The 13,954-nt window shown below is 35.8% G+C and overlaps 1 protein-coding gene across 1 annotated transcript in view; it reads right to left on the minus strand.

Annotated features, from left to right (window-relative positions):
• LOC104917612 (cytoplasmic dynein 2 heavy chain 1-like) overlaps positions 1–13,954 on the minus strand; it is a 63,620-nt gene that overhangs the window by 20,718 nt on the left and 28,948 nt on the right. The window contains exons 13-14 of the mRNA XM_019612082.2: positions 6,000–6,209; positions 3,044–3,133 (exon numbers count right to left, since the gene is read on the minus strand). Coding sequence (XP_019467627.1) covers positions 3,044–3,133; positions 6,000–6,209 — 300 coding nt within the window. The remainder of the gene's footprint in view (positions 1–3,043; positions 3,134–5,999; positions 6,210–13,954) is intronic.

Raw genomic sequence — 13,954 nt, forward strand, 5'->3', positions numbered from 1 at the left:
AAGGCAGTGCATTTGTCACTCATTTGCTGGAGTAATATATGGAAATTTTGGAAAGTTTTTTGAATATGCTTGGTTAAAAGCCATATATTACTGTTACTTAACAGTAATTTCATCAGCTGCACTATTTCCACTTTGTATGGAAGGAAGTTTGTACTCTAATCTTGAGTTCCTATTTTAAAAAAACACAGAGGTAAGGAAATTCATACAACCAAATAAATGATAGAAGTTACCAACTGTGAGTTACTCTTGAAGATTATTAGCAAAGCTGACATGCAGTCAGAGAAAGCCGTAAGTTATGCTTTTTATTAATGACTGTAATGTCAGAAGACACAGGGAACTAAGCCCCACTCTAATAATATGACCAAATAACATCTGAATATGCATTATCACTTGCTACTATACATTTTCAGACTTGTTTGTTCATAGTTTGAGCCATTTCTGCAGGAGAGAATTAAGAAAATTAAGTACTAACCAAAATAAATGAGTTGCATAACAAGAATCTTATCAATACTTCAGAAACTTCCATTGGGTAGTTTCTCTAGAAAAGTTAATGACTAGAAATCACGTTCCCCCTCGAATCTTTTCTGAATATAAGTCAACACTAATGTTCACAGAAATACATGTCATATACCACCAGACAAGACTGTCAAAAACATATGATTTCTGTTTCTTGACTGGGGCCAACAGAAGACTGGTCACTCCTGAAAAAACTTTCTACATAAATTCAAAATACTAACATTTGTGTCCTTCGATATTAATTTATAGTGGGCAGATAAATACATCAATTCTATCTCTCTGTCGATACAACTCTCCTGCCAATTCAAGCACTTTAAGTAAAGATATTTCTACGTAAATGCAAATGTCTGGATGCTGAAATTGTAAGGGACCAGCTGTATCAGCTCACTGCTCCTAAATCCACAGTGCCTGACAGGATTCACCTCAGAAAGCTGAAGGAATGAGCAGACTTTATATCTGCACACTTCTCAACAATTTACCAAAGGCTGTGAAAGTCTGGGGAGGTCCCCACTGATTGCAAGATTGTGAGTTATACCCACCTGGAAAAGGGTTTAAGAGAAGACCTTGTTAGCATAAACTCAGTCTCTGGAAATGTTATGGAAAAGATTGTCCTGGGGCACATTGAAAAGTGTTTAAAGATAAAGCTATTGTAATGTAATGTAACGAAAAGCATAACCATGACAGCAGAGCAGCAAGGTACCAGGCTACAGCGAGTGAGGATTTGCTCAAACATAGCAGCCACAGGCACAGAAATAAGGAAAAGAAGCTGCTTCCTGGCTCCACCCATTCCATTCACTCAGGTACATTGCATGCACTTGAGCTCCCCTGGGTTGGCCCTGCCTTCCTACCAGGTGCTCAAGAACTATTTCAAGGCATGACTTCACATTTCCACTATAACAGACAACAAGGTTTCATCAAGGGAAAGTAATTTCATCTCTTATGATAAGGTCATCTTCCTGGTGGATAAAGGGAAGGTAGTGTATGTAATCTTCCTGGATTTTACGAAGGTCTTTGATGCTGTCCTTCCTCATGGCATCCTTCGGGACAAACTGTCCAACCAAACAAGTTCACGTGAAAACTGGGTCACGAACTGGCTGAATAGTAGAGCACAATGGATTGTAGTGAACGGGGTTACATTTTGCAGACAGTCACAAGCAGCAATCCCCAAGGTGTAATTGTAGAGACAGTCCACTTCAGCACTTTTACAGTGTCTGGATGCAGGAATGGAACACAACCTCAGCAAGTTTAATGGTGATGCTAAACAGGGAGATGCTGTCAACTCTGGAGGGAATAGAGAGATCTAGACAGACAGGAGCAGAGGGATCTAGATGGGCAGTCAGCAGTGGCATGAAGCTCAACAAAGATAAATGCTGGGTACTACACCTGGGACAGTGCAATGCCAGACACAAATACCAACTGGGAGATAAGTATCTGGAGTGTCTGGAAAGCAGCTCAGCAGTAAGGGATTGGCAGTGGTGCAGTGTGTCCTGGCAGCCAAGGGGCAAATTAAGACAGCATAGCCAGGCAGTCAAAAGAGGTGACTCCTGCTATATTTAGTGTTTGTGTGGCCTCATGTCTTCTATGCACAGTTCTAGGCACACAATCTAAAAATATTAAGATATTTGAAAACATCCAGTAGAAGGTAACAAAGCTGGTAAAAAGGCTGGAGGGCATGTCCTGTGAGGACAGGTAGATGTCACCTGAGCTGTCCACTCTGGATGAGGCCAAGAGACAACCTCAATGCTCTGCAGCGGCCTAAGGAGGGGAAGCAGAGAAAGGTGCTGGGTTCTGTTTCCAGAACCAATGGCAGGATGGGAACACAGAGCTGAGTCATGAGACTTCAGACTGGGCGGTAGGAAGTGTTTCTATATTGTGAGGGTGGCCAGACACTGAAACTGGCTTCTTAGACAGGTGATTGATGTCCATGCTTGTCAGTGTTCAAGAAGCATTTTGATAATGTTCTAATTAATGTGCTTTAACTTTTGGTTAACTCTGAAGTGGTCAGGCAGTTGGACTCAATAATCTTTGAAGGTCCCTCCAACTTATCTATTCTAAATCCTAAACTTTCTCTTCTGTGTTGATTGACAAATCTATGCACCCTCTAAAATATCCCCTTGTAAAACTGGAGGAGGTAGATATTTTCTTTATTTGAAGACTAGTCTCCTTTTAATTCCTACATTATCTCTATAAGAATTGCTTCTCTTACTCTTTTGTACGTGTCTCTCCACCACATTGAAGGTTATGCCTTTACTTAGATAAATCTGAGTATCTTATTATCTTCCATAGTTCATCACAAAGACACTAATGATTGGAATCTAAGGCACACGTCCATTGTAAAGTACAGAACAACTTTACTCAGTATTTTTAACTTAATTATGAAGTTACAGACTTCAAATTGCTTTGTCTGCTGTCTTCATTTTAACAAGCTTCATCATACAAATTCTAACTACTGTAACGCAATACAGATGATATACTGTGTCACTGAACACCAAAATACTGAGTTAAAATGACTCTTTAAAAAAATTACCTGTATGGCAAGTGCTCGAGCTACAAGACTTCTAATATATTGTAAAGGATCTTCTGGACCTTCCCACTTGCTTTGCCATGTGAGAGGACACTGAAATAAAAGGATACTTACTGAAAGTATTTCAAAATTACTTCATTTTAATCTGGCAATCTGAATGAAGTGAAATAATCTGGAAATAAAATATTTCTACAAAAGAAGGCAGTACAAGTAATATAATAATGAAAGCATATAACCACTAATAGGAAGGTCTTAGTTTTGTAAATTCTTTATGGGACTCACAAAGATGGAGAACGTGCAAGAACCTCTAATATTCAATCAAGAAACATCAGTAGGTTCCACAAAACTTAAAAAGAATTGGCATACAATACTATCTGGTAAACACTGCATAATACTACATAAGTTTAGTATTAAATATCTCAGTTTACACTGTTTAACATTTGCAGGTGGGCAAATGATCTAACCGCTATGCATTGAACAGATTTTCACAATTTGATCACAGAACTTTTTACAAAAAGGTATCTTTCAAAGTATCTGTCATGTCCACTTTATAGATAAAGTTTTTGGACCTTTGAACACAAATTCTGTATATCTACAGAACAAGTTTATAAAGCAGTTTATATACTTATACTTTATATAAAGCCGCATGCTTTATTGCATCATTATTTACTTTTTGAATAGAGTAAACATTATCCCTCAATTTTTGCAGGCTCTTAATAGATACACATTTATAGACAGCTCACTTAACTGTCATTTAGAAGGCATTCAACTTACATTGATAATATATCACTCTAAATTAATCTAAGTCAAAAAGAAAGATCTTAGCTAATTGTTAGTATGGAGGCATATTAACATTTCAATTTTGCATAAATAACACTAATTGTTGAAATCAGCTGTTGAAATCAATTGTTGAAATCAGACTTACTAACAGAAGTCATACATTTATTTTCACTTTTTTTTTGTATTCTAGCAGCTTCTTCACATGTTGTAATCTTAAAACAACTAAAATATTTGTTCTTTTCAAATGTAAGTTTTTTTAAATAATTCACAACCACATTAAAATAAACAAAAGTGTAGAGGAAAAGTATTAAGCAAATCTCTTCGGATGACAAATATGCAGAGATCTAGCTGCCGTGATTACAAGAGACTGCTATTAGTCTCTCTGGAGTGCTGCTGAAAAGACTGCTTTATGGTCACAATCCAATAAAGTGATCTGTGTCAAGGTAAATGGTTAAGTACGCATAAGAAATGCCAGAAATACTTCATTCAACCGATCAGGAAGCACTGAACTGATGCTTGGGAGTGATAAAAATACACAGAATCGTTAAGTACATTTTTGTGACAGTGACTGGCTTCATACCTCCCACTGCTTCCAATTTAAGGGTGCAACTCAAGCACACAAGGAAACCAAACTTGCTCAATGAGAAGAAATGTAACTATAAATACTAAAAAATGACCATTACACAGTACATGTACCCTTTGCATTTACTGTGACTTGTACTTTAGCACCACTTTCAACCATGCAGTCAAAATGTGTTTAAAAAGACAATGAGACTGCTACATAAAAACGCTCATTTATCCTAATTGTATTGCTATTTTGCTCACAAATGCTGTTTCGTTAATCTAAAAAGACAAATAATTTAATTTTTGTTTTATTTATAAATTTGACAGACTAATAAATAAATAACACGATTTGAAACAGGAGTTGTTCCACACATGCAGATAAACCAAATATTTGGGAATTACTTTCCATTGTAGAGGGAGCCTTGATATCTACACATTATCATCAAGACAAATGATAAATTGCTACAGGTGGAAAAAAACACTGAGTTTCACATGAATGTTTGACTATCTTTGGAATACAATTATTAAGCTATTACTGATAGTGTGTGGCAATTTGCAGACACTAATTGTAGCAGTTTATAAACAAGTCCATTTTAATGCCAGAAAACATGGACAAAACAGATCTATCAATTTCAGTTACTTTTCTCATAAATCAAGAATATAGGGCAATATGATAGGTTAATCTGATAGGTACATGTCTGGTGTGGTACGGCAGTAATCCATAATGAATAACTGCAGACTGCAAACTGTGATTATGACTGCAGTAAAAATTTACGAAAATCTAAAAATGGAGAATGGGAACAGATTTACAGGTTTTACTGGTTAATATATTTGACTTGAACAGAATGATTTCGTATTTGGAATAGAAATACTATTAAACAACTTCTTATCGGATTTGTCTGTAAGAAAAAGCTTAATGAAAGTATAATATACTCAAAGCTTTTGCAAGTAGTTGAAACAACACTTTTCTGGGTTTCATTCTATAAAAAGCATGTTTCTGTTAGTTATTAAAGACCATAAATATTAGTAAATTAAATATTTATATAGATAAGTCACACATATATATGCAACCTTTATACATACAGCTAACTAGAGGCTTTTTCAACGGATAATCCTTTCTTTCTAACATCAAAAAAGCATTCTGAAAACCGAAGGCCATCTGGAAGGTTTCCAGATAATGAATTTACTTATCTCCAAACAACATATAACTTATTTAGCAGCAATTTGTTAACCATAAGAGCTTCACAGATGTGCCTAAACTCCAAGATGTAAAATGGCTATGTTTTAATACTGGAAGTTGCTCATGATTGCTTAAAAATAGCTGTTTGTAACATGGCCATTTGTTAAAGGAGAGGAATAACCTGGTCTACTCAAGGCCTTCAGACAGTATTGAACCTCCATGACACAACTGAGAATCCATTTTGAACTCTTAAGTATAATCACTACCTAAAAGATCCACAAATGTTTGAGAACCTCTGGAACTCACTAATCGATTTTAGAGTAACTTTTAATAAAATAAAGCTTAGAACAAATAGTGACATAAATATATGTACCAGAATATCACTGAGTTTTTATTTTCATTGCTTGAAATATAAAATTATGAAAAAGTACTTACCTTCTGATTTATCAGAGCACTTGCAAGCCTTTGTACTTCAGAACTCAGTAATGAGGTACCTCTAATGACTTTACTTAAAGAAGCAAGTGACTGATGGACACTTTGCACAAGGCGAATAGCACTAAATTGTTCAAGAGTAATGAACGATAAGATTGGAGATCCTTGCCGCTCCACTGGAGGAGTCACCTTCTGATGAATCAGGTTAGAATTCTAAAACAGAACACATGACATCCAGTTAATAAACTGAGGGAAACTATGATAACACGTATTCTTTATTTAATTTTCGATACCTCAAAAGTCCTTGGTATCTGTGAAGTAGTTCAGACATTCCCTTCTTCTGGAGACTGAATCAAAAATACAACACTTTCACTATTATCCCTTTGATATTCAGTACAGGTACCAACCTTCTCGGGCAACTCTGTTCACCTCATTAGTTTAAAAGCACTGGGATTCCATAAAATTGTTTCTCTAAATCACTGTTAATAGTATTTATGTAAATATGCCAATATAATAATCAGTAGCATACTCTGCATAACAAGACTGCATTGGTCAATATGCACCACGTTGCAGATAGAGCTTTTGCTCTGGTAAGACTACACACTTATTTCATAAATTATGACAGGCAAAGCAGAGAGTTCATACGCTTCATCCCAAAATTGATTAGCAGGATCACTGTATCTCTTAAATACAAGATATATACGCAGTCATATACAGAACTTTATTTTAGATAGATGCAATTCTATACATCTCTTTTCTTATCACATTTATTCCTGATGCCTGGTATTTATTACCTTGATATAGAATAAGATGTCTTACTTAAGGAATTACAATTCAATAACAGGAAAATTGAAGCAATCTTTTTTATAATTAACAGTATAGATAGTGGGACTGTTCTATTAAGAAACAAACTGCATTTCAGAGTACAATACATTTCAAAAACTAAGCACACAGTTTTAATTTTTGTGTATCACAAATGATAACCACATACTAAGTACAACACAAACATATATGTTACCAGTATTTATAAATCTTGCCCAGTTACACATGGTATCTATTCACAGTGGAGTGAATAATGAAAGCAACAGAGTTTGTATTATTAAATTGTCCAGTAGTAGTGTGTTTTAAGCTGACAGTTACCGCACATCTGCAGATCAACAGTGGAAACTTCTCTCACACTGCAAGAATCCTTTCCCACGAGACAAAACCAGAGCCACTGATATCAACTGCTCAGCAATTCTAAGAAAAGCTGTCTAGCAAGTTGCTCTTAGAGCAATAACAAAAGAGGAAAAACAAAATTAAACCATAAAACAACCCACGGACAGAAGGGATGCAGAAAAAGCTTAAATGAATACAGCTCCTATGTAACTCACACGGTTGCACCTATAGAGCTAATGGCTCTGTAACGAACTAATTGCCTGGACAAGAGTGTCCCTTTCTCTGTATCTGTAATGGCATCTTGCTACCCAGAACACACAGGATGTTTGCCTCCATAACCTTTCCCAGGCACTCTATCAGAACAAACACTCAACTACTAAGCAAAACATAATGCTAACTGAAAAACTAATATACTTAACATTATGACTGATTGAAAAATGATGGATAAGGTCCTCCCCACACCATGAAAATGGTATACAACAAACTCACTGTTCAAAGCGTAAAAAACATACAGTATTTATAAAAGTCAAGTTCTGAATTTTGTCTTTGTCTTTTGTCTTTGAATCCTGAAATCACAGTATGAGTTTCACTTCGGTTCTTCTAAGGCCATAGTTCATTGAATAATAAGAATACAATTACGTGATCCGTGCTCCAGATCATATTTGATTTAAAATACTTCTTGGTTCTGCAGCAGAGTCCAGTTGATAATTTCTTGTTGGAGTATTTAATTGCAAAAAGAGACAGAAAAAAAGACATTGCTTTGCTCAGTGTTTCACATATCTTATCTCCATTCACGAAAACTTACTGAAGTAGGAGGCCTCCAAGTTCCTCCATGCTGTCCATTATGTAACTGAATGAAATGCATTCATTTCATAGCACTTCAATGCTTTCTCCTGGGAATTTGTTAAAAGAACCAATCTGTCACTTTTATAGCAAAATTAAACGTGAATACTGATATCAGCTTATACATTTAACGTTCTATTACATTCCCTTAAAATCTATTATGTATATAACTCACATCAGCTTTAAAAATATTCTCATGACCTGCTTGGAAATTCAGATGAAGAACTTCTGAAGCACTGAGTGCTCTTTCCTAATGATAAGAAATTTGAAAACAGGTTCTAATCTTTAGCATTAAATACTATATAATACTACCAATATTAAATTAGACGTATTTTGAGACTTTGATCATTTTCTCTCTCTCCGTTCTATACTTGTTCCTATCTCTGTACAATGTAAGATTTTTTCTACAGTCTCACCTAAGCTGCTCAAAGCTTTACTGCACAATCTTCCGGAACTCAGCTTTTTCAAACCCCTGTATGTTCTGAAAGCCATATCCTCAGAAATGTAACAGCTATAACAAAAATATACTTTCTGTATTTGATTAGTTCTGCATTTGATTCTAAATTCAGTTTTGTTTGTGGTGCTTCTTGGAATCTTTCATTGGTCTTTTGATGTACTTATTCTGCCCTCCAGTTTCTCTGGCTATTTGTTTAGATATAAAGCTTTTACTATGTATTATACAATTATTTCTTTGTTGAAAATACATGAAAGAATGGCTGTCTATTCCCATTTCATTGATTTTCCTTGGTTAAAAAAGTAATGCTCTTTTCTTAAAGCTGAGGTTTCTATCTTTCAGATTAAAGAGTAACAACCCACTAATTTTCAATTGTCTTGTAGCATTTTGCAACATTATAAAAACAATTAGGTAACCTTCAGTTCAGAAATAGAACAGAAGACGAAGCACATGATTTTGGCAGCCATGACAGCTTATGATCTTACATTCAGCAAATGCTGCTTTGAAACAGTTTCAGAATTTTTAGTATGAGTGGGCCTTTTAACTTTGATAGAGGTATTAAAGTGTTTCCCCTAAGCAAGGCAAAAAAATTTGCAGTAGGCTGTCATTTGGACATGATGGAACACTTATGCAGCCCCAGCTGCAGCCTGCAATGTTTGCACTTCCCTGAAAACTATCACCTGATGGGCAATGCCTGCATTATTTTGGACAATGCTGCACATCACTACGTAACACTTATGTTCTTATATGGGACCTGGTCTACGCTGTCATGGCAGAAGGTAGCGTGAAAGGAGGAAATACAACAGAACACGAGGAGACTGGATTAGTCTGATGGTGCTGCACAACCAACAGGCTGTGGTGGGGCATCAACCAACATCAAGGAAGATGTGTTTAAAATCTTGTGTAACAATTGTTTGACAAGTTATTTAGTAGAGCCTTCATTTCCATCGGTAAACAATCTTGTATGCAAGCTTATACTGAGCATAATTGGCTTGTGTGGTAGGTTGCTTTTTTTTGCTTTTTTAACTTAGGGTCAGGTTCATGAGAGTTTAATTAATTTGATTAGAGTTAAGCTATTACTAAATCACAGTGAGAGGCACTGCAACAGTTTTAGGTCAGTATTTATTACAAAGGTGCTCTCCAACACTAAGAATAAAAATTAGTATTTTCAAAGGAAGCTAACATAAATGGTGGTGTGTATCACTCCATAACAGCTAAATAGAAAAGGAAGGTTTGTTAGTGTAACTTCGAGCACATCGATGTATAATTCAAACAGAACCAGATTATAAGCATAATGTAAGTAAAGAGCCAAGCTCCAGCTTCTTTGAAGAGGCTGAAGGTGGTCTCTGCCTGCAGGGGTGGGAAGAGACTACTCACAGGAGGGCAAAGGCAAGCTTGTAACTTCTCACGTCAAGATCGTTCCTGCTCCATCTCAGGACTGCATACAGATATAATGCCCTCATAAGCAATGAGGGAGGTGGAAGCAGTGTCCAGTGAAACTTGCAAGCCAATTAAACTAGGGCCACAAAGAAGTACGAGGAAGGAATACTGAGCAACAGCAGCAGCCAACTCCCTGCTTCAGGGAAAAGCAGTTCCCATTTGCTGACCTGGCCTCTAGGAAGATTTGCTACTTGCAGTGAACTATGTGTGCTATTGTGGAAAGATTTCTGAAATTTGCTTGGCCCTCACACTTGTCCTTGATGTTCTTCCACATAGGAACCAGCCATTTGGCAGGGGTAACCCAGAGTACAAGACCTGCAGAGCTGAATCCTTCTAGAGCTATGTTTGATTTAATTTTCTAATTTTAGAGAGACATTTGCTCCAATAGCTGCCAAGGACTGTATCCTGAGAATGTCACTACCATTCTTGAGAAGGTGTATGCAGAGAAGTTTCTGGTTGCCTCCAGTGGGCTCTTCTGCAAAAACTGCTGTGCAAACTTCTGTGTACATTCACTGCCTCTGTTAGCTGTTCTCTGTACTACAGACTGAGAAATGACAATTTGCTTTCACAAAAAAAAAAAAATCAAATGGATTCCATGCTGGAGCAAGTGGATATGGCCTGCAGGAGTCCATGCAGAGTCCTAGGGCAGAGTTGCAGCTCACTGTCCTAATCTCTTTGCAGTAGGGAATAGATTACACTAATGTTCCTATGTCTGTTTTGCTTGAGAAAAGGGAGCAGGAGAGCAGCATGGTGGATTTTAGATAGCCATCAGTGTGAAACCATCATATTGGCCAGTATCAGGTAAAATGTGTTTTATCATTGATTTCTCAAATTCTTCCGCTACTTAAATTCTACCACTGATTATGTGCTCCATACTAATTTTATTGGTTTAAATATTGACATTCAGTTCAGAGAAACATGTAGTCAGTTGCTATTTATTGTTTTATCTAAACTTGAACACTCAAAAAATACAGTATTAACAGAGTACAGACAAACATATGCACATTTGAAGATCATGATAAATTATTTCAGTAGACCTTATATAAGTCACATGTAAGTAAAGTTGAAAATTTTCTCATGCTTCAGAATCATCAGCACTTAGATGCTGAATAACTATTTTCATGGCACTTGTAAGATAATCTTTCTTGAGTTAATCCTTGATTTACATACTCAGAACTGGAATAAAAATGTTTGAAAAACACAGTTAACCTTTGTCTACATATGAGGCTCTCTAATGAGCCTCTGCTGCACTTCTGCCTTTGGAATAAAAAGTAAGTGATTTTAAAAACAGCTTTAAAATTATGTTAACTAGAATCAAGTAAGACCTGTACTAGATTACAGATCTGTATGGATCTATACTCCCTGAGTCTCAGACAGTTTGAAACAGTTAACCATTATTTCCAACTACCACTGGGAATAAGTACATTTGACAGGAAGAAGACACTTTCTGTAAGAGATACAGAAGGTCTTGTTAGCATCTATCCCATCTGCTTCTACTTTACCAATATCTGTATCCAACAGATAAAAGAAAAGAAAAAAAAGATAATGGTACTCTGCAGCTACATAAAAATGATATGCTTCCAGAACTGAGAATAAATTAAAGAAACTTCACAGGCATAGGATTAAACAGTTTTTTGTGATTTTACTTCTTTGTAATCAGGCGATCACTTTAGCTAACATTCTGTCCATTTATGCAAGAATAAAATCATGTGTGGATCTTAACTTCAGCAGCAATTCAACTATTTTCTTTATTTCAATTTCCAGATCTTTATTTAAAACTTCTGAAAACAAACATTGAACAACAAATAAAGAATCATAATGTAGCAATGTATGTAAATTTTTTTTAGATGCTTAAGCCTTTTCAAAATGTAAAGCAAACAGTCTATTAAAGAAAGGCATATATACATATACATATGTTTTGAAACTTATGCAGACATTCTTATCAAAAAAACTACATCAGGCTAGACATCATCCTATTCTAAAGGAGACCTAAAAATGATTAAAAAAAAGAACCTGTTAACAGCAGAAAAATGTTAGAAAGCCAAAGAAAGTTGAAATAATCTTTTTGTTTGTTTTTTTTTCCCCACACACTGCAGTAAAAATGCACACATGAGCAGTAAAAATGCAAGTCAAATATAGATTCCTTTCTAGATGCACAATGATACTTTTTCCTCTATTTAGAATGAAGCAGAAGTATAGATAGGCAACATGATTTTGATTCAGGTATGCATCTAGTGACATCTGAGATGTCTCACTTTGCCTCTGCATCCTACCCAGCAGATCACAGGTCTCCTGCAGCTTCTGTGTTATACCTGGCCATAAATATTTAATGATTTCTGATACAGTGAACAAAGCATTGTTTAAGGTGACTAAACTGAGCCCTTATTACAATACAGATCAAAAAGAGCATTTTGCATCTCTAAGGAAATTTTCAGGTACAGTACGTCAAGAATATCTACTTTCACATCAACAAACCAAAATCTTTGAAAGAAAGTAGCTGCTCAGTTCTCTATACTATACAAACTATATAGTAACTCACATGGAGAAAATGAAAGATGGTCAGTACTAAAACTGCTACTGCTAGGAAAAGGCGTACTAGCTAAACCATTACTATGAGGTCCCAGGAATGATTTTCTAAGCTTGTAATCAATCTGTGAAGACAGCTTGTTTTTTAACAAGGAATTCACCAGGTGTCTCCTGGTGTTAAGTATGGGACAACAGTAAAGGCTTTAAAAGTTACAGGCTAAAAAGAGAACTGTGATAACTATGAACAAAACTAGCCAATGGTCATCTGCTGGTCGCTGGTGAAGGGCAATGTTAAGATCTGGAAAGACTGCTTCTGCTTTATGAAAAGATGATACAGGTGAACAAGAAAGAAAAACAGCTAAGTGATTAAGTAAGTTACCTGCTACAGTGCAAAACTCCACCAAAGCATTGCACAGTTAAAGATAAAGAGATAAAGGATTAAGACACATTTTACAACTGAAAACTCTTATAAAAGAGGATCCCAATTTGAGGGCAACAGGCAAGAACTCATTTGAGTCCAGCTTTCCCTGACACGGAACTCTAAGGCTTGATTACCTTCACCTGGATAACTAAGATCATCAAGGACCACAGCAAAAAAATACATGGCTTCCTTATTCATGATACTGTATAGACACAACTAATTCATTATACAAGTTTTAAAGAATAAGTGCTTTGTATGTCTAGTACTGATGATTAATAATGCAAAAGAACTAATTGCTAGCAGTGGTTGCTGTTAGTAAGTATTAATGTAGTAGAGTTTAAAACTGATTTCATTTACCAGTCTACCAAACATTACTATCAAAATCTCTAATTTTCTGACTGTATGTGTGTACATATGTATGTATGAAACTGTTTCATCAGAACTCTTGAATAGAAGGATTGCAGGCATAAAGGTATATAAAGAACCAACTTCCCATTAGCAAGGTATAATGGAAGGTGTCACACTGAAATATACTGCTATTCTTTATAGGATCACAGACCTGATTAACAACAGTCCGTTTCAGGGCTGGCAGATTTCATCATGAATTATTTAGTAGCAAGAGATTATTTTGACAAAAATTTGATTTATCATACACTTAGTATGTATATGAAAAGGATTTGAGACATTTCAAAATGTAATTGTGAATTCTAATGTATACCTCATGTCACTCTTTTATTATCTAACTAAGGGAAAGGTTTTTCTCATTCCAATGTTCTTATGTACAAGATATATTTTTAGGCTACGATAACTCTACTCTATTTCTTAGCACTGAGGAGACAATATGGCCGGATGTCTAAGTAGACATCTGACATTTGGTGAGAAAAATCTTCCCTAGCATGCCTAGTACCTGCATTTCAAAGACAATGTGCACACATTACAGCCAAATGAAGACCAACAAAAAATGACTGGAAAACAAGCTTTATATCACACATGAAAAAAACAGCCACCAAGCTGAACCCGGTCAAACAAAAAGGAAGTGATACTGGATATTGCAAGCTTTGTAGAAGGGATTTAAATGAATCAGCAGCTTAAAGCTGAGCATATTTCAATGCCATA

Source organism: Meleagris gallopavo, chromosome 1 (genome assembly GCF_000146605.3).
Source record: "Meleagris gallopavo isolate NT-WF06-2002-E0010 breed Aviagen turkey brand Nicholas breeding stock chromosome 1, Turkey_5.1, whole genome shotgun sequence".
NCBI lineage: Eukaryota > Metazoa > Chordata > Aves > Galliformes > Phasianidae > Meleagris > Meleagris gallopavo.